The sequence below is a fragment of the Myxocyprinus asiaticus genome, chromosome 47 (genome assembly GCF_019703515.2).
Source record: "Myxocyprinus asiaticus isolate MX2 ecotype Aquarium Trade chromosome 47, UBuf_Myxa_2, whole genome shotgun sequence".
NCBI lineage: Eukaryota > Metazoa > Chordata > Actinopteri > Cypriniformes > Catostomidae > Myxocyprinus > Myxocyprinus asiaticus.
In genome coordinates this window covers 11,355,773-11,381,750 of record NC_059390.1, presented here as the reverse complement: position 1 = coordinate 11,381,750, position 25,978 = coordinate 11,355,773, and the positions used below count along the sequence as shown (strand labels likewise).

General features: G+C 39.5%; 1 protein-coding gene across 1 annotated transcript in view; it reads right to left on the bottom strand.

The window, feature by feature from the left end:
* Positions 1–1,969: 1,969 nt before the first annotated feature.
* The window catches only part of LOC127436387 (transmembrane protein 178B-like), a 153,063-nt gene continuing 129,054 nt past the window's right edge, over positions 1,970–25,978 (bottom strand). Inside the window, exons 4-5 of the mRNA XM_051690491.1 lie at positions 8,968–9,105; positions 1,970–6,708 (exon numbers count right to left, since the gene is read on the bottom strand). Of these exons, the coding sequence (XP_051546451.1) occupies positions 6,458–6,708; positions 8,968–9,105 (389 nt within the window). The 3' untranslated portion in view covers positions 1,970–6,457. The remainder of the gene's footprint in view (positions 6,709–8,967; positions 9,106–25,978) is intronic.

The window sequence follows — 25,978 nt, the reverse complement described above, 5'->3', positions numbered from 1 at the left end:
AATCTCCAAGTAAATGTGAATAGTGACTGAGACCTATTCTGCCTAACATCTCTTTGTGTTCCACAAAAGAAAAATCAAATGGGTTTCAAAAGACATGAGGGTGAGTAAATGATTATAAAATAAAACATTTTGGGTGAACTATCACTTTCATTGTACATATTACTTACCAGTATTCAAAACATTATTTTTAAAAAGAAACGATTGATGTCTGATTGCAAATTGAATTGCAACCAAATGGAAAGAATCAAACGAAAAAGTGTCTGAAATATTTTGTTGATTAGAAACTGCTCTTTGTGTTATCTCTAGAAAATTATTTTAAAAAAACCTTATTCAGTAATTACAAACAACTGGAAAAGTCAAGGAAATGTATTGGCCAAAAGATGTGGGAACCCTTTGTCTTTCATACCATAACAACAATCTAGTTTAAACATATTTCCACCTCAGCATTTTAAAATATGACTGGACAACATGATTTCGTAATCAATGCTCAGAAGAGAGATTGGCCACTATTTTTTATTTTTATTTTATTTTTTGTCCCCCGGAGAAAAGGGTTGTCACATGTTTTTACTCTACCCCCCAGTGCCTGGACATATCCTCCTTTGTGTCAGTGATTTTTCAACAATTGCTCCTGCAAATCTTATTCCACTGGCCCTGTTAGAGATTGAGGAAGAAAGAGTGCCAGAGAGGGTTTGTGGCACTTTTTGAATTTTTTTGTTCTCTATAGTGGGTGTCAATACCAACATTCAGTCCACAATCCTTCAAATGTGTTCAGTGCAGACCAATTTACTTTATCTCAGTAAAGAGGCAGCAGCTCCCAGATAATGTCAAGAGTGCATTAGGCATTCGCAGTGAGCTTACCGAGTGCTCTGCTTTCAAATGCTCAGCAGAGCCACTCTGTCATGCTCTTGTGTGTAAATTACTGCAATGCTGATCTAATTGGCAGTAGAAGCTGCCAGAAAATATGTGTTACTGAAACTATATCACCTGGGCATGTGTTTTCTCTGGGGTCTTACTTACATTAACCCAAAAATGTAATGTATTTCCAGGTGGTAAATGCAGAATTGAGAGCTGATTTGAGATGTCAATATATGGATGCTGAACAATCAACTGCCTTGAAATTGTTGTAGTATAGACATCTGTGAGTACTGTGAACTAAATGCTTTGTTAAAGTGCCACCATTTCTGTGACTCACCCATCAAAAGCAGGGTCAGTATTCATTGTCTCCAAGATGTCTGATGGTCCTTACCCTTTTAAACACAAGCTGTTCCTTCTTAATCAGAGGTGGCTATTCATCACAGTGTACAACCTCTAAATGCATTCATAAAGTACTCATCAAGCCTTGAACATGTGCCTTTCATCTCTTTTAGAGAGCCTGATAGTTGTTTTTGTTTTGCATGTTCTTAGCAACATATGTAATCCAAGAGCTAGTTATTAATTGCCTCTGTCGTCACGGCTTCCCGTGGACTTGACTCGCTGTCATCACATTTGATGAATTTGCCCTCTATTTTTCACCCTTGTACTTTCTTTGAATCTGTTTTCAATGGTTTGCACAGTTGAAATACAGATAAGAATCTGTTTAATCAGATAATAACCTCATCATATTTGTTACCATGGTGATTTTACTTGCCTTTAATGTCAGGGCACATTCTTTAAGTCTTGCTTGACCATCCTGTGTGATATACTGTATATTATCATTTTGTGAATCCTGATTTTATTTTTATTTTTTGTTTATTCACAAAAAAAAGAAAAAAAAAAAAAAATATATATATATATATATATATATATATATATATATATATATATATATATATATATTATTATTATTATTATTATTATTGTTTTTTTTTTTGGTTTTTTTTTGGTTGCCAATTTTAAGATTTACACATTTTAATTTCATAACAAAATTCCATCAATTTGAATTTTGTACAATATTATTATTATTATTATTATTTTTTTAAACATAATTCAATTTGATGGAATTTTGTTATAAAATTGAAATGCATAAATCTTTAAAAAATAATAATAATAAAATACGTGTGTGAATATTACACACTGTGACTAGTCACAAGTGCAATTAAATTTGTGATCCCTAAAATAAAGTGTCATCAAAATGTTAAATGTTAAGTGGTTGTACTAATTAAAGTTAAGTACAACACAAAGGTAAGTGTGCAATACAAGTAAACACAACAATGAGATTTTTATTTTGTAATGATATTACATTCCAATTTTCCAATTTTTTACATTTTCCAGGATTTTATTTTTTTGTATATTTAAATATTTTTACAGGTTTTTTTTTTTTTTTTTTTTTTTTCAGGTACTCAACAGACACATTACTGATTAAAAAGATTCAATAAACCTTTTAGGCTTCAGTGTCCCATACAAATGAAAGTTGCAGTTTTACTGATTCTGCTACCTTTTTTCATTTATATTTTTACATTTGAAGAGAGGAAAATATATTCCCATTCACTTTCAATCCAACCCACCCCTAAAAAAAACAACAACAACAAAGGCTAACAACTGTTAGCTGAAATGTAAACACATTTGTATGAATTGAACATATGGAGTGTGTTTATAATTTCTTGCCAGTCTCAATGAAGGAAATGTTAATCCTGAGCCCATTCATACATACCAAACTTTGAGAAGTTATTAAAATGGCTATTATGTGATGGTGAATTGTTTTGTTAGTTTTCGGTCATTACAAGAAGTTTTGGCTGAAATTATTTGCATTAGCATTACAATGATCCATACAAAGCTTATGAATTACAGTTTACAACCTGCTTTCTGTCAAACCTCACTTTGTTTGAGAAGGATGTCAATGAAGCTGTAATTGTTTATTATTGGCATCTGATGCGAGCATCTGCCATTCACTCTTTGATATCTTTATACTCTGTAATGGAACAATGCTCTTTGCCTTGTGGAAATATAGTCTTTGAAGTAAGGAATGACTTGAAGATAAAAGTGTTTAAAAATGATTAAAGTTTACATCTCAAGGAGGACCATGGAAGGATGGTGATTTGTTTGTTTGTTTTTTATTTGTGAGAAATGGTGAACGTTGTGCACCACCAGCGACTGACCCCATTTACGTCTACGCCTAGATGCATAATCAGTGCACTGAAGTAATAGTATTTTCTGCCTAAGTGTGTCAAGGAACACTATCTTATATAAGGCCAGATGGCTTATTGCAAAAAAACAGATTGTTATTGTTTGTTGTTATAGGGGTGTTTTCTGTTGTGTGCGCATAGTAATCAAGAACTCTATACTCAGGGTGGGTTTGACTGTGGAGTTTGTGGACTGCTTTGTGACAGCAGGGTAGATTTGTCTTCAGTTTCTGCTTCTAGGAGTTGTGAAAAATCTTCAGGAGTTCTATAAGTGTGGCTGGATGAGTTCATGTATTTCATGGCTAATTGCATTATCAGTAATCATCCCTTGCAACAAATCCCTTTCACTTCAATGTCCCTTAGCAAAAGACCATTAGTAAATCATTTAGTGCTCTCTCAAAGATTGCAGAACCCAAACTTGATGAAAGCAAAGTCAAAACTGTAAGAAGGAGAGAATTTATAGCATTTGGTCACCAGTTCAATTTGACCGTTGCATCAACTGGCTTGCATTGCCATGTTTGCACTTAAAGACCCCATGAAATGTGCCTGACAACTTGTACCATGAATAAGGGCAATTATGTATTTTCCAAAATGAATAAATGCTAGCCATTTCCTTCACAATCAACTGATGTTGTGAAAAGAAATAAAGAACAAGCATTAGCGTTGCTAGTTGGAGGTTGGTGATATTTATAATTCAGTAGGAGGGGACATTCTCATTCTTGAAAGCATTTTATTTGACAACAAATTGTATACGCACGTGCTGAAATGTTTGGTCAGTTTTGCCGGAAGAGAGGCCATCAAATTACATATTTCTGCTGTTCATTTTGTCCAGTTTTAATAGTACACTATAACTGACCTCAAAGATGTAGACTAAAAGCCACAAATTTTAATGTTCATGTTTTTTTTGTTTTTTTTTTTAATATCAAAGTGTCCATTCATGGCTGTAACATGGATCAACTGCATACCAGAAATTTACCAACCTACAGTACTCTTTAACATCACAGAGGACAACGTTCCATGACATGACAACATGTCTTTGGACATGGTTTGTCTGAAAACTTTTTAAAAGTTGGGAATAAGAGACCGGGTACATGCTTTTTGGCAAATTTCCCCTTCTGGAAATCTGTAAACCTGGTCTTACGGCATTTCTTAATATCCTTATTGAAAAACAATTGGCATGGTTAAATGAGTGAGATAACTGATTTGCCAGTGACCCTTGATGCATGCATCACATTGCAATATGGCTGCTTAGCTGGATGTTTACTTATTTATTGCATGTGAAATGGATATTAAAATAGGCTTTTATTTATTAAATGAATGCTATAGTGATCAGGGGAGCATGTGATAAATAATGCTATCAGATCACTGTGAGCATCGAAGCTTGAGCCCTTATCTGAGGTTATCAGTCACATATTGGCTTAGAGATTGTATTAAAGGAATAGTTGACCCAAAAATGAAAATTCTGTCATTTACTAATGTTTAGAAACCTGTATGACTTTAGTGGAAATCAAAAGTAAAATACCCAAGCTGCTCTTTTCCATGTAAGCGAATTGTGACCACGGCTGTCAAGCATGATTTGCAGTGAATAAAGATGTAAATTTCAGTCCAGTGACTTCAGAACACTTGGAATATAGTGCATATTTTAAATGTGCATATGCATATAGTTTTGTCTCTGGACCCCCATCTTATTTCATTTTATAGATAAAATCAATGTAAACGTTATTCAAAACTTCTTTTGTGTTCCTTTAAAGAGAGTGTCCTACAGGTTTAGAACGAAATGAGGGTGAGTAAATGATGACAGAAATTTCATTTTTGGATGAGCTATCTCTTCAAGCTTGTGCTTCACTCAACATTAGTGCACATCCTCCGTTCTGAGGTCATGATACCAATGAGGTGCCTTTTTTTGTGCATCACTGCTGTCTCATGTAGAGGCATTTACATGCTACGTCCAGTTTTGGGAGTTCCCTTTGAGTCAAAAGAGACATCTGGTTAAACAGAGCAGGAAGCTGGATTCAAATGAAGATTTCTTTTGTCAGCACATCGATGCTTTCAAAAGAAAGTATGCATGCGTTTCCATCAAATGGAAAAAATGCCTCCTTCCAGACAAGCTTAAGGCCGTAACAGTGCGATGTTGAGTTGTCTTGGTCTCTGTGCATAATACGTCAGTTGTGTCTACAGGGACTAAGTGTTCAGCTGTCTAAAACAGGATATGGCATATTTCCTTGCCAGAACCTCTTGAATCTACAAAAAGCCTACCTGATTTCCCTCAAGGCAGGGTTTTCATTTTATTCTTTGCATTATTTTTACATTAGAACACTTGTTTAAAAAGAAATAAAAAATCTCTCTGTGGAGACTGCAAAATACTCACGCATGTTTATCAATGAGAATAATGGGTAAAGAATTTACACACGCTCCCTAATCACTCATTCACATAACTGTAATTACTAGAAAACCAAAAATGCACATGATAAAATGGAAAGCGTGTTCTGACACCTTGGACTAAAAAACCAAGAATGGAAAAACAAGTAAATGCTCAAAAATGTGTCCCGGTTTAGCCTTTTTTTCTCTTGTGGAATATTCTAAGAATTATTTTTTTCTTTACAATTTGCTGTACAGAAATAGCAATATAATGTCATGAGCAGGCATGTCCCATTCCTAATATCTTCCAGAGATGCTCCTTCACGCTTGAGCAGATCCTTCAGCCTGATCCAAAGAGGCATATTAATAGTCTTCAGGGCCCAACTGAACAATTCAAACACAACAGATCCAAATCACATCTAAGTTGTTGACCTCTCACGTGAAAGAATGCTGTGGTCCTTGTGGTTCAGAATTGTCAGAGCTCCTGGGCTTAAAACATTGGCACAGGACCTTCATACACTGGTTATATAGCTGCACGTAGTGCTTTCCAGACACAATTACCATTGACTCCAGAGAGAGGACATTTGGCATTTTCAAGGTATCAGTCTACGTGTCCATATCTATCCATGTGTCTAATGGCATCAAAATGAGCAATATTTTCTCTTTGTTGTTTAATAATGTGCAAGTAGTTTCTTCATTTCATGTTGCCTTGTTCTTGTGCTCATAACATCTTAACTTTGAATTTTCTTGTGCAGTGTCTGAACAACAGAAAGGCTCACCCACATAATCTTTACAATGAACCATGTATCCTTCATTTTTGTCTTTTTTGTTTTCTTTTAAATGATCAGGACACTCACACGTGGCTAAAATGGCATCTGTGGCCTGGTTGGTGAGATTAGAAATGATTCTATATGAATTCATGATTTTAATCTTCAATTATAGGCAATTTTTTTGTATGTGTTTATTTCCCCCACTGTCCAGCTGCATGTAGGGTTTGGGGATTAACACACAGTGCCGTTTTCTTGACGGGACTTGGGGCACGTGGAGCGGGGGATTGGCTGTACAGAGGGAGCCAGTGTACAGAAGAAGCCAGCGATGAGTGACAGGCCCAAACCGCCCCAAGCGCAGAACATTGACCAGCCATAACCATGGCTGATGTCATCTGGGAGACCGTATATGTAACGTGGATAACGGGACAGCTCGAAGTTGATGCCTGCTACACAGGTGCACAAGGAAATTATGCAAAATGTGCCTGAAAAAGAGAGGGAGGACAATCATGAATGAATATAAAAGTCAATGTTATTACATATTATAGATGTGTTATTACATGGCTATAATATCATGATTTTGGAGATGAGACATAAATAATCAAATGCAACTAATTATATAATTGTGTATATTTCAAATAGTAAAATAAATAGGCTTATTAACTTTTAAAAGGGTGAAGAAAACTCTTCCCATTTTTTTTATTGTTGACATTAAAGGTATAGTTCACCCAAAAATGAAAATTCTCATCATTTACTCACCTTCATGCCATCCCAGATGTGTTTGACACTCTTTCTTCTGATGAACACAAAGACTTTTAGAAGAATATCTCAGCTCTGGAGGACCATACAATGCAAGTAAACTTGCAAGGTCCACAACTTTGAAGCTCAAAAAAGCACATAAAAGCAGCATAAAGGAATGGGTGTGGGTGAGAAGCACTATTAGTTAATTTACTATAAATTAACCTCCCTGCCCAGTAGGTGGTGATATACACTAAGAAAACAAAAGAAGAATTCTTAGGAGAGAAGAGCGCTTAGGATCGCTGTTTGAAAGTGGAGATTTATAGTAAAAAAGGACCTGTTCTCACCCACACATCATATCGCTTCTGAAGATATGGATTTAACCATCGGAGTCATATGGATTACTTTTATGCTGGCTTTATGTGCTTTTTGAGCTTCAAAGTTTTGGAACCTGTTGACTTGCATTGTATGGACCTACCGAGCTGAGATATTCTTCTAAAAATCTTCATTTGTGTTCTGCAGAAGAAAGTTATACACATCTGGGATTGCATTAGGGTGAATAAATGATGAGAGAATTTTCATTTTTGGGTGAACTATTCCTTTAAATTGTAATTACAATTTTTTTTATATAATTAATCACACTGAATTAACATGTTAAATCGACAGCCCTAATATACTATATATAACTATGTTTTTGAGCCTATGTCGTTAAGGGTAATATAATTATTTCATTGTTTGATTTTAAGAACATTTTTAGCTATTTTAGTACAGTTTTGGGTCACCGCTTAAAGCCTAATATTAAACCTGGGTCCTGAAGCAAAACCAGTTGCGAACCACTGCTGCCGATAATACTGTATCATGCTTGTCTGTCAAGTGCTTTAGCTTAGCGGAGTCATTTACTGCTTGTTTTGACCCAGCGAACATTCAGAGCGGATTCAGCCTGCCATATTCTGACCCTCAGTGCTCCTGCCTTTACAAATATAGTATCTATATTGGCTTTTTAATTGTCGTCTCATTATTCAGGCAGAGCATCACATAAATCCTGCACACATCTTAATTGTGTCTCTGCTTTGCGCTCTATGGTAGTGGAGAGAGTGATGCAAAACAAGTCAGTCGCTTCCTCTGCTTGGCGGCCATTAACAGAATATCAAAATGTGCAATAATGAGGCAACGGGCTGTGTTGATTGATTCGAGCATCTGCGAAGTAAGGTGATGAGCTTGTGGGTGCGTTTCAAAAGAGCGGGAAGCACCAAGACTAGGGCTTCTGTCAACAATATTAGTCCCCGTAAAGTGAGAAGAGAGACTGGGAGATAATTGATATTACATAATTACTTAAATGCTGGCTTCCTGGCTGTCAGTCATTAATTAATGCAGTCTTGGGGTGATTTGCGTAGGAATTATTGACAACTGCACTGTGATCAGCATACAGTATGCGAGGCCTGTGTGTGGGTGTTAGTAGGCTGACTTTAGTACCCTGAGAGCATTTCAGGGCTGTATATTTTCAGGCAAGACAGCATTGCTTGCAATTTCTAAGCCATATATGAGTGCATAATGAGTGCAGTTTTATGAATTATATATTGATTATAACATCACAAGCATTTCTTTTTGTCTGTCTGTATTACATTTGGAAGTATCTGTGAAATAACCCAATGGATATCAGGAGACAATCATTTGGATACAATTTGCCCAATGGCAAACCTTTAAAGTTTAAAACAAACTTGTTTAAACCATTTTTAACATTTTCTGAAGTGTGTGTGATGCTTGCCCATGCCTGGTTTGAAACAACATGAGGCTCACTGAATGATGAATTCTTGTATTTTTTTATTTTTTATTTTTTTTTGGTGAACTATACCTTAATGTAACTTACATTTCTTTTTATTTTTACATTTGTTATGCCATGAGTGTCCCAGCATCTTATCACTCAAAGTTGTACATACTATGCACTGCCTTGATTGCATTTTCCTCATAAACAGCCTCTACTGTCCATGCCTGTTGAATGGACTCACCGCCCATGAGGAAGAGCAGTCCTGCCACATACTGCATGAGGCCACGATCCCAGCAGCAGCCCAGCATCCCAATGATCCATCCAAACAGAATGATGGCCACTGCCATACCCATGAAGCCTGCCGTCATCCTCCGCAGATCTGTGGGCATCAAGAAATAAGGAAAGTCAAACATCGTGACTCAGAGCTGATAAGGGCACAGCGTGGACTAGGTTGGAACGATGATGCATTTTGAATAAATGTTTTGGGCTTTCAAACTTGAAATTGTCAATTCAGGGTCATCCATTTTCTAAACCCCAGGTAAACGTAATCCTGGTTTATCTTGTTCCATGTTTCACACTGTTTATACTTTACCATAGGTTGGTAATCAATCCTGAGTATTCAGGTTTTCGAGATTTAAAATTGGCCTTAACCTTGTGTTAAATATGATGTTGATGCAGGGTTAAGCTCAGTGTGAAAAGCCACTGAGTGCTTCAGTGAGCCCCAAATGTGTTTTTCATGTAAAACTTTTCCTGGATGAGACTTCAAATATCTACTAGTGCTGAAAACTAATCAAAAACTAATATAGCTCAGTAAATATAAAGTATCTGAAGTTCATAAACCATGCAATAGTACTGATCCCACACACTTGTCCTACTGTGTATATATGAGTGTGCGGCCACACTTTGTGTCGCAGGAGTTGACTCTGTGCTAGCTAGAGGGTAGGCCACAGCATTTGTGTTGGTTTGCTTTTTTTAATCTCACAGTTGAGTTCTCACAGTACAGGAGAAGTGGCTGTCCCATAATGCCAGGTACGGTAGCTTACACCAGACAACAATGAAAGTGTCAGAGAGTTCAACACCAGGGCAGACACGGCTTCAGATAAGTACATTTTCAGAATAATTTATTACTTTCAAATAGGGATGTTCAAAACTAATTTGATTTTATTTTCATCACGGAAATATCAAAGCGATCTTAATGAAACTATAATTCATTGCTCCTGTCACAAAGCTGTGGGAGAATTTCAACAGATTCACCTGTTTGTTATTACTTAAATAGAAAGTGTCAAATTTCATAAGATAGCCTGTCTGTAGTGCCTCCTACTCTTGTAAAATTTTGCATGATTGGTTGTTTTGAGTATTTCATAGATCATATATCTAAAACCTTGTGATGAAGGTTATATTACTCTCTATTAAAAGGGTTGATGGAACTGTTTTACATTGTAGTCCTATGAGAGAACGTGTTTATGACTCTTCAAATATCTTTTACTGCAATATTACTGCAATAAATGAACATTTTCATTGGCAAAATACTAGGGAATCCTGGACCAAATTATAAATTACCAGGCAAAGGTTTGAAGGTACTTGACTGAATTTGTTTCTCATGGTCTTAAAACCTTATCTTTTGATAATTTGTTTGAGTGATCGTTCATTTGAGTGATCGTTCTTTGGTTTTGTTTAAGTGATCGTTCATTGGTTTGTTCAAACAATCATTCTAGGCTCATTCAAGCTATCATTCATTCAAGCAACAGTTTTAGTAAGTTAGTTTGAGCAATCGTTCTTTGGTTGGTTTGCTCAAGTGACCATAAGTTTGAGTGATAATCCTTTGGTTTGTTCGAGCGATCATTTGTTTGAGCAATCGTTCAAGTGATAATTCATTTGAGTGTTGGTTCGTTTAAGTGATCCTTCATCTGTTCGAGCAATTGTTTGTTCGAGCGTTTGTTAAAGCGTTCATTCGAGCGCTCCAGTGAGCGAGCGTTCAAGCATTCTATTTTTTTAACAAACTTTTAAATCATAAGATTTTGAGAACATGAGAAACAAATTCAATTTTTATAATAAGCTTTTACTCATTTATTTGTTGTTCAGTGTCTGTGTGTAATGGATTGGGACTGAATAGTGTAGGAAAGCAGCCCACAAGTGCCCAGCAAACATGGGAAATCCATCAATACTCTTTTAAAACCCTTCCATGTGGCACCTCTTGTAGTTTATTGAGAGTAGCAGAGCTGTAATATAGGCAAGGTGTTGATAGTTTTGATCCATAATTCCCATACCTTCTTTTGTTATTTCATATTTTTGATGACTTCACTATTATTCTAAAATGTGGAAAAGAGTAACAATAAAGAATGAATAATCATCTTCAATAGAGAAGATGATAAAATCTTCTACTGTCCAAATTGGACATATTGTGTGGCTGAACAACAAAAGAGAAAAGGCATTACTTCTGACCACATATGAAGTTTTACTCAAAGACTGAGTTAGGCTACAAACACTTCAACACACATTTCAGGGAGCGATTACTTGGGAACAGCCTTATTTTAGTTTCTTGTGCCGAAACCCACGTAGTATTAATTACATAATAATATAGCCTCTGTTTTTGTGGAAACTGAGTAGCGTCATCTAGTGCGTAAGCAACTATATGAGTTCTGAAACAATAGGTATGTACCAGCATGTAAATTGCAATAGATTATGCAGGGATTACATCCAAAGCAGGCATCATGCAACAGTTTAGCCTTGTGGCAATTAATGACTTCATCCATCTTGAGAAATGAGAAAGAGGAACCGCTGGTGTCTTCCATTCTCGGCTATGTGCAAATTATGGAACAACATTTGTTACATGTATGACAGAATTTGACTCATGCTGAGAAACATTTAAAGGCTGTTTCGCATGCTGAGAATAGCCCTCCTGTGTGCTTTCCCTGGAGTCTATCTAGCATGAGTTGTGTGGAAGTTGTGGAAAGGTTCTGAAGCAATCGCAGTCTGATACTGAACCAAACTGTCAGAATCTTTCGAAGTCTATGTTAACTGTGTTTTAAAGACAAGAGGAGGAAGTGGCTACAAGAGTATAAAATACTAGACAGACAGCTAGTATTCTGGAAACAGGCCTCAAGACGTCTCTGTAGTTGGCCTCTTCTTTGTTTGATATTCTTGTCATTTCTTGTATATCTGTGTTTCTTAACCTGCTGGGCTTCCAGATGTGTTAAGATCTGCCAGTTCTTTGTTTCCCTTGTTCCTGTGTGTGCTGAATTGCTCTACTGCAAGCGAATTTGTGCTTTGAAAAGGCAGAGGGTGTATAATTACAGTATGTGTGCTGAAGGATCTTTGCCAATTAGATTTTTTCCCCTTTATTTTAATCAGAAAGAGAGAGAGAATAGATGGAAAATGGACTGTACTGAAACTTGTGGGTTCTCAGCATCCACCAACTAAAATGTGGGATTTTTCAAATTCAGAGTTTCTTGAATATGCCATGAATGCCCAAAATAATGGACTGCTCCCTCAGGGTTGGACCTGACATCACACTTCCTCAAAATGAAACTGACTGTAGTTTAGTCAACGACTCCATATGATCCATATGATCAACTGCTGTTTTTAGGGGTGAATAATATAAGGATATGTTCAAGATTCCTTTGGATACCACCATACTAAATCAACAAAATACCTTTTGAAAATCAACATGAAATGGAATTCACATCCCTTTTTACTTCCATATTGTAACATCCGAGTGAAACAGGATATCCAGTGAGAAATCATTTTCTCCCCAATTTGGTATGCCCAATTCTCAATGCGCTCTAAGTCCTTGTGGTGGCATAGTGACTCGCCTCAATTCGGGTGGCGGAGGATGAATTTCAGTTGCCTCCGCATCTGAGACCGTCAGTCCGCGCATTTTATCACATGGCTTGTTGAGCGCATTACTGCGGAGACATAGTGCGTGTGGAGGCTTCACACTATTCTCCATGGCATCCACGCACAACTCACCACGCACCCCACCGAGAGCAAGAACCACATTATAGCAGCCACGAGGAGGTTACCCCTTGTGACTCTACCCTCCCTAACAACCGGGCCAATTTGGTTGCTTAGGAGACCTGACTGGAGTCACTCAGCATGCCCTGGATTCAAACTCGTGACTCCAGGGTTGGTAGTCAGCATCTTTACTCACTGAGCTACCCAGGCCCCCACAGGGCAGGATTTTATTCATCTAGACTAAAGGGATTAAATAAGGGCTTGGGGAAGCTGAAAAGGGAAAGCCGTTTCAGAGCAAGTTATTACATTTTGTTAAAAGATTTTTTATTCCAAACATTTTTTGTCTTTGGAATAACATGCACTGATGAATCAAGCATATTAATATAAGGATCATGTAATAAGAAAGTAAATAGTCCATTTTGATTTCTTATTGACCTAATTTATGTTCCAAATATGGCTGAGATAAGGAAAGTCCTTTTTCAGACCATTATCAATTTTTTCCCTTTCCCTTCCCAGTTTGAGCTTTTTTAGCAGCAGAGTTTCTTGTTCAAATTTGTAGACAATTCCCTAAATGATCACAGACCTCATGCATAATTGTAAATCCATTTTGACATCCACATCAGGCCCCAGCACTGTCTGTAAACATCCTCTGATAAATCACATTACTCTTTCGTTTTAAGGGTTTTTAATCCCTGTAATAAAAGTATATTTAGTCTCTTCCATTACCTAATGCATAATCGGTGTGCCATCTTAGACTAATATGAAACATGATTGATTATAGAATCTTCATGGTGGATAACATCATGCTTGAATTGGAAATTACATTGTATCGTAATCAAATTGGGATTATACAGCTCTGGTATGTACATGAACTAAGAAAGGGTCAAGGTGGTTGACCAGAGGACTAGTCCAACTACTGACAAGTTGATTAGTGAGGTTGACTATATTATCTAGAATTATTTTATTTATTTATTTTTGGTTCTTTCATATAAACATATGGCAAAATAATTAATTCCATTGCAATTAATGATAACTGAAGGCTCAGCTTATGAATAACATATCGAGGAGAAATGACCATGTGTTGAGACCTGACAGGTAATTAATGGTTGCATCTGCTTGGGAAAACTAAGTGTTTACATGCACACCGATACACCGATAACAATCATCTGACGACAGAAGAAAATCGCATTTATATGAGATTTGAAATCATCAGATTATTCTCTGCTTTTGATATCAAAACCAAACAGTCATGGGCACAACACTTGTGTACTTTGGATAAGCCTGTAAAAATGGCAGTAAAGGTGTTTACATGCAACATGAAATTAGGTTAATGGGCAAAAATCTATCTATGTCGAGTGGTTTATACTTAAATAGTGTTCTTTTATCAGGGTGAGTTCATAAACAGTTTAAGACATTTATATTACCAAACACGTAGTCAGCTTGTTAAGCATAACCGGTTTAAGAATGTGCATGTGAATGCACTCATTGGCAAATCCAGTGATAATTTTATCTTTAAAAGTGTTTTTTAGGTTAGTGAAATTAAATCTTTTAAAGGTTTTCAAATTTGTGTTTGAGGTACATAGTAGCAAACAAACTAGATATCCACAAGCAGAACTGTATATCTTGCTTTGTTTCTTAGTGAAGTCTGTGATAAATGGTCTTCATTTATTAGATTTTTTGGCCTCAAAAGATTTGGCTAAGTGAGACTTCTAACCAATAATCTCGAGGATACAAACAGAGCAGCACTCCTGATAGGCTCCCCTCGGCTACCACAATGAAGAGCCAAATCAACAAACCTGCTTGGAAAATCTGCTCCCCTTCACGGTGTCCTCTGACAATATGTTAACAGAATGCAAATGTTAACAGGTTGTGTATTGTCTTAGCCAAGCTAGCCAGCTAGAGCCCTTGCCAGTATCCCATTCAGATGATGTCAAACATGTCTCAAGTCATATGGCAACATTGTTTACAGGCAATAGAATCAGAGGGGGAAACACAAGACTCTTTTCATCGCTGACCTTTTCAAGATGGTGCTTTGGAGAGTTGCATCATTGTTAGAGGAAGGACTTTGGAAATTAGATGTTTGACAGGGAGAAAATGCACATTGTTACTGCTTGGGAACAAATTAAATGATACTGGGGAGCACAGTATTCATACCACATCAGCCACAACATTAAAACCACCTGCCTAATATTGTGTAGGTCCCCCTCATGCCACCAAAACAGCGCCAACCCGCATCTCAAGCACCAACAATAATACATATGATTATCTAATGAGCCAATCATGTGGCAGCAGTGCAGTACATAAAACCATGCAGATACGGGTCAGGAGCTTCAGTTAATGTTCACATCAACCATCAGAATGGGAAAAAATGTTCGTGGCATGATTGTTGGTGCCATATGGGCTGGTCTGAGTATTTCTGTAACTGCAAATCACCTGGGATTTTCATACACAACAATCTCTAGAAATTACTCCGAATGGTGCCAAAAACAAAAAACATCCAGTGAGCGGCAGTTCTGTGGATGAAATTGCCTAGTTGATGAGAGAGGTCAACAGAGAATGGCCAGACTGGTTAGAACTGACAAAGTCTACGGTAACACAGATAAACCACTCTGTACAATTGTGGTGAGAAGAATATAATCTCAGAATGCTATTCTGAGATGCAGGTTGGTGCTGTTTTGGCAGCACGAGGGGGACATACACAATATTTGGCAGGTGGTTTTTAATGTTGTGGCTGATCAGTGTATTGCTTGTGGAATAATGCACATCAACTATATTTTCCTCTTTTTTTTCCCAGAATGAGAATGGTGAAATAAAACTCATAGTGGATGGTTTTCATTAGTTTAGAGAATTGTCATGCGAAAGTGAGAAAACTGGAGAAAACCCTTTAATTTCACCCACCATCTAGAAGTCATATCTGAAAATGCATTTTGTAAAAATAATTTTATTTTATTTTTATTTTTAGACTCACAGAGTGCTGGCTCAGAGATCCGCTGAGGGAGACAGGCCCCGATCAATTCTGGCCAAATTTCTGAGATCATCCAATAAAGATCTTGTGTTACGTGGGGCAAGGAGTAAAGGAAAGCTTTTTTGGAAGAACCACAGCAATTTCTTGTTCCCGGACTTTGCAAATTCGACAAGAGAGAAACGTAATTGATTTAAGGAATGCAAGAAACTTTTACATCAATGGAAGGTCGCTATTGCACTGATGTTTCCGGCCAAACTGAGAATAGATACTAAGGATGGACGCAGAGAATTTACATGCCCACAGCAAGCATTATCCTACATAAAGACATTGGAGTGAGTAAGCCATTTGGTGATTTTCATGTTGCCGGTGTCTCACTGAACATACACTTGACTTTCCTAGGAAATGGGGCACTTTTTCATTTCGTTTTGTGCTGGTTCCGCCTAGCGGCTGGAGTTTGTTTTGTGTAATATAATTTCTTCGGGACAGCTTTTGGATGAATCAGCTCCTTTTGGGTGCTTATGCCTCCTGTTGGCTGGAGTTGGTTTTGTGGAATATTTCTTGCAGGACATTGGAGTGAGTTTAACTGCCCGAAGAACTGAACGGCCGTTTTTTGTGTGTGTGTGTGTGTGTGTGTGTGTGTGTGTGTGTATGTGCTGGTTCCGCTAATGGCTGGAGCTTGTTTTGTGGAGTTACACACCTTCGAGACAGTTAAGTGGATGAATCTGCATGTTTTTTTGTTTTTTTTTTTTTGTGTGTTTATTCCGCTTATTGGCTGGAGTTTGTTTTATAGATTATCTTCTGTTGTTTAATTCTGTTTTACAAATTTTTGTATAGAAGCACCGGACTTGAGCAATCCAATGGCAAAGTTGTCGTGGGGAATCTTGTAGGTGTATATGAACTGTTTGAGTTTAGAGGGATGGATGCTGGTTGGCGCTGTTGTGCACGGGGTTAATGCGCACATTTTTCTTTTTTCTGTTTGTTTTGTTCTGGGGAAAGTTCTGGGGTTTATTGTTGCACCAATGTGGAATGTAGTCTTTATAATTTTATTTTTGACACACAATCTATTTTTTCTTATATGTCAAAATGTAAAATGTTAATATGAGTGGATTGTCTCTTTCCACATGGAATGTGAATGGGTTGGGGTACCCCATAAAAAGAAGGAAAGTTATTTCTTTTCTTAAACATAAGAAATATGATATAGTGTTTCTTCAAGAAATGCATCTTTCCCTGCAGGAAGTTGAAAAATTTGGGAAGATTTTTCAGTGCAGGGGAGTCATTACAAGTAAGAGCAGGGGAGTCATTACATTGATAAGTAAACATCTACAATTCAAATGTCTCAAACTGATTAAAGATAAATTAGGAAGAGTCATTATTGTTTTAGCAGACATTCAGGGGCATTCAGGTTGATTCTGGCTAATATTTACACACCTAACATTGATAATCAGAGCTTTTTTTATAGATCTTGAAGGGATGTTGCAAGCCGCTGGTACCCCTCATGATATAATATTGGGAGGAATCTTTAATCTATTGATGGACTCAGTCCTTGATCACAGTGAAGCAAAAGTGTGCAAGCCCCCTAAAGCAACAGTGATGCTTCACAGGATGTATAAAAGTCTCGGTCTTGCAGATATTTGGAGACTTTTGAACCCATCTGGTAGGGACTATGCATTTTTTTTCATCAGTCCATAAGATTTATTCTAGAATAGATTTTTTTTATATCTAAATCCCTCATTTCATCTGTTGTGGATTGCTCAATTGGAAACATCTTAGTCACAGGTCATGCCCTGGTGAGTTTTGAGGTGTTGCCATATACGGAGAAAAAGAAATCATATAGTTGGTGCTTTAATGTAACCCTTTTGTGAAATCCTGAATTCCATCAAATGTTAAAGGCTGAAATCAATGTTTATATGGAGACCAACTGGTCCTCAGTATCCTCTGTGGCGTGGCTTGGGAGGCACTTAAGGCGGTTCTTAGGGGTCGGATCATACAGTATGCCTCATTCGCCAAACAATCCAAAGCTCGAGAACTCGTGGAGTTAGAAAGGAATATTAAAAATGCTGAGGCAGAGCTGAAGTGCCAAATGTCATCTAATGGCCTCAGAGAATTGACCCTATTGAAATACAGATATAAAACTATTTTGTTGCGGAAGGTGGCGTTTTGGCTGTTCAGGGCAAGACATTCATACTTTGAGTCAGAAGATAAAGCAGGGAAGCTTTTGACTAGATATATAAAACAGAGAGAGTCTTTTTCTACCATTCTCTCAGTGAAAACTGCAAATTGTGAAATATTTACCTCAGTCACTGATATAATAATGATTTTAAAGAATTCTATCTTGATCTTTATAGTTCCACATCTTCATCTACTGATGAAGATATTAGAAACTTTGTGGAACCATTAGATCTCCCTAAACTGACGAATGAGCAAAAAAATTATCTTGATTCTTAGATAACCTTGGAAGAGCTTGATGAGGTAATTAAGACTTTACCTACAAGCAAAGCTCTGGGGCCAGATGGCTTTTTAGATCTTATGCCACAGAACTGGCTCCACTTTTGTTAGAAGTTCATACGGAATCATTAAAGAATGGAAAGCTTCCGCCAACCATGACACAAGCCCGGATCAGTCTGATTCTTAAAAAGGACAAAGATCCAAGCGAGTGTAACAGTTACCATCCAGCTAGACGTTAAAATTTGGACAAAATTTTGGCTAACCGATTAAGTTATGACATCTCTTATACATATACAGTCATTTAGATCAGGTGGGGTTTATTCAGGGCCGTAGCTCTTCTGATAACATTAGGGGTTTTATCAATATCATGTGGTCAGTGGCGAATGATTCAGACTCTGGTCGCTGCATTCTCACTTGACGCAGAAAACGTGTTTGATATGGTAGAATGGGATTATCTTTTGAAGGTTTTGGAAATATACGGGTTCGGAAATACTTTTATTGAATGGATTAAGTTACTTTATAGACACCCGGTAGCGGCGGTACAAACAAATGGATTAATTTCAGATTATTTTACTCTGGATAGGGGCACCCATCAGGGTTGCCCTCTTTCCCCATTATTGTTCTGTCTTGCCCTGGAACCATTAGCAGCTGCAATAAGAAAAGGGGATGATTTTCCAGGGGTGATGGCAGGAGGGGTGGCGTACAAGCTTTTGCTTTACGCAGATGATATTTTGTTATTCGTCTCCGACCCCACTAGATCTATGCCTTGCCTCCACAGAATTATTCATTCCTTCTCTAAATTCTCGGGATATAGTGTTAATTGGTCTAAATCTGAAGCTTTGGCTCTGACAGCGTACTGCCTAGTAACGGTTTTTCTACCGGGCACCTTCCAGTGGCCCAAACAGGGCATTAAGTATTTGGGCATTTTATTCCCAGCAATTTGTGTGATTTAGTTAGTGTTAATTTTGACCCTTTAATAAAAAGGTTTTTGAGCAATGTGAGCAGGTGGGCTTCATTACATTTATCTATGATTGGGAAGGTTAATGTTATTAAAATGAATTGTATTCCAAAATTCAACTGTCTGCTACATTCTCTCCCTGTAGATGTCCCCTTCTCTTATTTCAAGCAGTTTGATAGCATAGCGAAGTCCTTCATTTGGAATGGTAAGCGTCCCAGATTACATTTCAATAAGTTACATAGGCCGATTGACAAAGGTGGGCTAGGCTTACCCAAGATTGTGTTTTATTATTATGCATTTGGTCTCAGACATTTGGCTCATTGGTCGCTTCCATCTGAGAGAGCCCCTCCCTGGTTTTGTATTGAACAGGAAGTTCTTGCTCCTATTTCGCCATTGCAAAGCCTTTCTATCAAACTAATCGGAGAAGTTAAGTTACACCCCATTATCTCGCATTTGCACTTGGTATGGACAAATGTGTCCAGAGTTTTCAATTCGGACATTTATTTAAATGTTGCCTCGAACATATGGCAGAATCCAAAATTATGTATTAATAAGTCCCTTTTCTGCTGGTCAGAGTGGATTGTGAGGGGGGGTTACTACACTCAGTGACCTATATGAGAGTGGAGTGTTGAGATCTTTTGAAAATAAGGTTCAACATTTTAGGATTCCCAGATCTCAGTTCTTTAGGTATTTACAGCAGTGCAACCTGCTCTGTACTATTTTTGGGGGTAGCATACACCCCCCTAAAGTGGCAGATACTCTGGAAGTGGTGATTACTGCTTTTGGAAAAGGTCATGAGGCATCAGTGTATTACTCCCTGCTAATTCAGAGTCTGGGGGACGGAGCTTCAACTTCGCTCAAGAGATTATGGGAGAAAGATCTAAACTTGGTATTGGAGGAGGGAGTGCAGGCTAGGATTCTAAAAAACATCAAGTCTACATCTAGAGATGCAAGGGTGCGCCTTATGAAATTTAAGATTTTACATAGATTCTATTGGACCCCCTTTAGATTGTATAGGCTGGGTCTTAAAGACTCACCCACCTGCTGGCGATGCCAATCAGAAGATGGGGACGCAACCCATGTTTTTTTGTGGTGTATTAAGATACAAGAATTCTGGTTGAGGGTCCAGAGTTTTATGGGTGACGTTTCAGGTACTCAAATCTCATTTTGCCCCAGACTCTGTATTTTAGGTGATGGGGCAGTCATTGATGTAGGGTATAAGAACATTAAGAATTGGATCCTGACCAGTGTTATGATAAGCAGACAGGTCATCCTTAGAGGATGGAAGTCGGCTGGAGCACCCTCGTTTCGTGAGTGGTATGCGGAGATGGGCAGGGTAGCGACATTTGAAGATTTGACGCATAGAAGGCTGGGCAAAATGGATTCAATAAGAAATGGGGCAGCTATTTAGCCTTTTTAGAAGGCTCTCAGTGAGGGGCAGTGGAGGGAGAGGTGTTGGTTTTACAATTGGCAATTGGGTTGGGGGGGATAATGTTGGAAGGGTTGTAAATTTCATAAAGTGATTCCAAATATTCTGTTAATTAAAAAAAAAAAAAATGTGTTTATATGTTATATGGAATCAATAAAATTGTTAATAACAAAAAGAAATAGCCAAACTCTTCTTTGGCAATATCTGCACAGCAATATAGCTACTGTATGTCTTGGTGTCCTATCATTCTATGTTCTGCTTATTAAAAAAACAAAAAAAAAAAAAGAAGAAGAAGAAGAAGAAAAAAAAAGGGTTAAATAAAAGTAAAATAAGTTTAAGCTTAATATAATAAACTGTAAACTTGGTAAAATAAGTTTTGCTTTTAGCCACAAGGCTTAGGCTTTGTTTTTCTCTGTTTTAGTACCTTATCTTTCTTGGCAGGAGTTACCCTCATGAAACAAATGTGTTTGTATTTTCCAGAAGCTAATAGGTCAAATTGATTCCAAAAGTCTATAAAAGCGTTTTGTGTGTTTTTGGTTCAAGTTTTCATTTAAATGTTTCAGGGCTGCACTGTTGTTGCTTCACTCTTCTAGCATTGAGAAGAGACACATTTCTTTGTCGCTGTGTTTTCTCTCTGTCTGGAATGGCCCCTAAAGGTAACCAAGATTAATTCCATTACCCAGTGTCAACTGCCACTAGGGAGAAAACAATTGAAAGCTAAAATTAGATTACAGAAGACGGCTAGGAGAAGTTGGGAGAACAGCATACTTGTTTGCTGTGTGCTCAAGAGGAGCAAGTGTGCGACTATTTACAAGGTGACATATAATCAGCATGACTTACAAGTCTCTGACTATGTTGGGTATATAATATTACCATACATCTCATAGCCTGCCAATCCAGTGGTGTAAAGCGATGGAGTCAGTGATAGAGGATGGACTGAGGCTATAGGTCAAGAGAGGTTACAACTGGACATGACCATGTCAATAAGAGCTCACTTGGAGAGGCACTGTGGGAATTTTTGTGTGAAAGACTGCTGGCACTTCAGTCAAGCACTGCGCTGATGTGCCGCTATAGACTGGCCATCAAAAGCATTGCTGTGCCGAGCAGAAGTGTCCGACATGTCCTAGAGGATGATGGCCCATGCCTGCACATTTCGATGTCAGTAAACACACTAGAGGATATGGCAAATAAGATGTCCTGTACACATTTCTAAAGGACAGATTATTACACTGAGGACATTTTCACTACCTCTTCTATAGTGATTGCAGCAATTGGGTTGCAACCATCATAGTCCATGTTAAAGGGATAGCTCACCCCAAAATGAAAATGTTTTCATCATTTCCTCACTCTCATTCTGTTCTGAACTGGTATGACTTTCTTTTCCCCCTGGAACACTTAAGGAGATTTTAGGCAGAATGTGAGCCTCAGTGGCCATTCACTTTCATTGCATTATTTTTTACATACAATGAAAGTGACTGAGGCTGGGAGAAAGTCAGATGGGTTTGGAACAACATGAGGGTAAGTAAATGATGAAAGATTTTGATTAATAAAGGGTCCAATCTTACAGACCAGAAGGTCAAATTGAACAGCCACAAACAAGCAATTCTGGAAGCACTGTAAAATTATCTCAATCCATATCTCTGCTGTCATAAAGCATGCGGTCAATGCTTGAATAAGTAGACCAAAAATTCTGTCTAGACGTAAAAAGTCCTCTCCGACCTCAAGACTTTAGATTGCTTAAAGGGATAGTAATCCAAAAAATGAAAACTCTTTCATCATTTACAACCTGTATGGCTTGCTTTTTTTTCTGTGAAACAGAAAAGGTGATGTTAGGCACTGATTCTCTTTCATAGCATGAAAAAAACATTCCACCTAACATTTCCTGTTGCATTCCATATAAATAAGAAACGTCTTGGTTACTGATGTAACCTCTGTTCCCTGATGGAGGGAACGAGACGTTGTGTTGATGTAGTGACACTAGGGGTTCGCTCTTGAGAGCCCCAATCACCTTTGCTTTATTCAGAAAAGGCCACTGAAAATTGGAAAAGTGGAATTTGCATGCCACTCTCCGCCCCGGACATACGGGTATAAAAGGAGATGGCGTGCACCACTCATTCAGATTTGTGCTGAGGAGCCGAGAGAGAGTCCCGGCCATGTCAGTGGTCGGTTCAGCGCAGCAGCAGAAGGGACACAACATCTTGTTCCCTCCATCAGGGAACAGAGGTTACATCACTAACCAAGACATTCCCTGTCTGTCACTCACTCGACGTTGTGTCGATGTAGTGACACTAGGGGTTCCTATACGAAACGCCGCAGGCACTGAACCATGTCACGAGGTACAGAGGAGCGGTCACAGGCAGGCTGCTGCTTGCCTCGCAGCGAGCGCTTGACCACGTCGTGAACTTCCAGCAAGTTAGGTAAGGCGTCTCCCTGGTCCCAATAAGGGTGGGAGGAGGCACTTACCGCTACAGGCGGTGGCCTTTCCTGATTTTTGTATTAAGCAATTTCCCGCCAAGCACATGCTAGAATAGTGCTGGGGAAGTGCTCTTCCCTCTCCAGGAGGGAGAGCACTACGGAGACCACATCCTACCGGAGGAAGGTTAACATGTGGACAATTCCTCACATGGACTTACCAACAGGGAAGTTCACATATGGAATGATGCCACTGGGGAGGACCCTATCTACGGAGAGGGTTCACAGCAACAGTGGGCGAGGCAGAGCAGAGCTCTGTCGAGGGGAAACACAGGGTTCACCTGAGGGGAAACCGAACAGTGGAAACGCATCATACAGAATTACCGAGGGGCTACTCCCAAAGGGCACGGCAGGTCTTGTGATTGGTAAGCCAATGGGCCAGCCTCTGTTTGGAGAAAGCTTTCCCCTTCTGCTGCCCTCCAAAACAGACAAAGAACTGCTCCGAGCATCTAAAGCTCTGTGTGCGGTCCAGATAGATGTGCAGGGTGCAAAATGGACACAGCAACGTCAAGGCTGGGTCTTCCTCCTCTGAAGGGAGTGCTTGCAGTTTCACCACCTGATCCCTAAAGGGAGTGGTGGGAACTTTGGGCACGTAACCAGGCCGGGGTCTCAAGATCATGTGAGAGTGTGCTGGCCTGAACTCCAGGAATTCACAGGTGACAGAGAGCGCCTGCAGGTTCCCAACCCTCTTGATAGAAGTGAGTGCCACCAGCAGGGCCGTCTTCAGTGACAAAGTGCTGAGCTCGGTCTGCTCCAGGGGCTCATAGGGGGCTCTCTGTAGAGCAGATAGGAGAGATCCCAACAGGGCATCAGGCGTGGCCTAGGGGGATTCAATCTCCTCGTGCCCTTGAGGAACCTGGTGATCAGGTCATGCTGCTGTGAGGGTCTTCCATCCAGTGTATCATGATACGTTGTTATAGCAGCCATGTACACCTTCAGGGTGGAGGGAGACAGCCATCTCTCCAGCCCCTCCTGTAGGAAAGACAACACAGACCCAACTACGCATCTCTGTGGATCTTCCCCATGGGAAGAACACCAATTTGTGAAGAGACACCACTTCAGAGCATACAGCTGCCTCCTGGAGGGGGCTCTGGCCTGAGTGATCATGTCTATCACCGCTGGCAGAAGGCCTGCTAATTCCCTGTCCAGGAGCCAGATGTAGAAGTTCCAGAGGTCTGGCTGTGGGTGCCGGAATGTGCCCTGCCCCTGAGTGAGAAGGTCCTGCATCAGGGGAATGTGCCAGGGAGGGGCTACTGCCAGGAGCATCAGGTCTGAGAACCAAGTCCGGTTGGGCCAGTACGGCGCAACCATCAGGACTTGCTGCCCATCCTCCCTGACTTTGCACAATGTCTGTGCAACAAGGCTCACTGGGGGAAACGCATACTTGCGCAGCCCCCGAGGCCAGCTGTGCACCAAGGCATCCGTGCCGAGGGGAGCCTTGTACAGGGAGTACCAAAGGGGGCAATGAGAGGACTCTCGAGAGGCGAACAGGTCCACCTGTGCCTCCCTGAATCTCTCCCAAGTTAGCTGGACTGCGCAGGGGTGGAGTCTCCACTCTCTGCGGAGCGTTACCTGCCGTGAGAGCACATCCACTGCACGGTTGAGGATGCCCGGGAGGTGAGTGGCTCGCAGAGACTTCAACATCTGCTGACTCCAAAGGAGGAGGCAGCGGGCGAGTTGCGACATGCGACGTGACCGTACACTGCCATGGTGGTTTATGTACGCCACAGTCGCTGTGTTGTCCGTCCGGACCAACACATGCTTGCCCTGAATCAACGGCCGAAGCCTCCGCAGGGCCAGCGACACTGCCAGAAATTCTAGGCAGTTGATGTGCCATTGCAGGCGGGGCCCTGTCCAGAGCCACGATACTGCCTGCCCGTTGCACACGGTGCCCTAGCCCGAATTCGAGGTATCCGTCATGACCACGACGGGCCATGAGACCTGCTCTTAAGGGAACCCCTGCACGTAGAAATGCTAGATCTGACCAAGGGCTGGAAGTTTGGTGGCACCGAGGCATGATAATCACACGCTGGGTGCCGTGGCGCCATGCCCACCTCGGGACTCGAGTCTGTAGCCAGTGCTGGAGTGGTCTCATATGCATCAACCCAAGTGGGAGTACCGCCGCGGAGGATGCCATATGCCCCAGGAGCCTCTGAAATTGTTTCAATGGCACTGCTACCTTCTGCCTGAAGGTTTTCAGGCAGGCCAGCACCGACTGTGCACGCTGTTTCGTAAGGCGTGCCATCATGGTGACCGAGTCCAATTCCATACCGAGAAAAGAGATGCTCTGCACAGGGGAGAGCTTGCTATTTTCCCAGTTGACCTGAAGCCCCAGTTGGTCAAGGTGCTGAAGCAGAATGTCCCTGTACGCACACAATATATCTCGCGAGTGAGAGGCTTTAATAGGCAACATAGGAAGTCCGGGAAGGGCTAATTTTTTTAAGTTGTGTTACAAGCCGTTCATACATCGGTGAATATTACGTGAACATTTTTACATACTGCACCTTTAAAGTGGTCAAATTGAGGGGGGACTTGTGGGTCCCAGGGACCCTCGCCAGACTTTTGATGACATGTAAGCGTAATGCAACTGAAAAACTGAAAAAGATATTAACAAACCGAGAAGGGGACACCTTCACATATATACAGTATATACTATTCATATGACTTCACACAATATAGTATGCAGGATTGTACACTTTATTTTGTATTTCACTTTTCCTCATTTTAATCACAGCTTTTTTCCAAATTTACACATTTCACATTCTGTCAATTCATGAAATTGCATTTGTTTATAATGATACAAGCTGCTGTCTCTATTTGAAATTTCATACACATTTTTTAACATTTATATTTACAACCTAATAATTAACATAGAATTACACACAGCAATTAGGCCATCATTTTATAATTACAATTTATATAATTTACAATTTAAGTGCTACATCAAAACACTAAGCAAAAAATAAATAAAATAAAAATTATAAATAATATTAATAATAATAATAATAATAATTTACCAAACCCCTGCA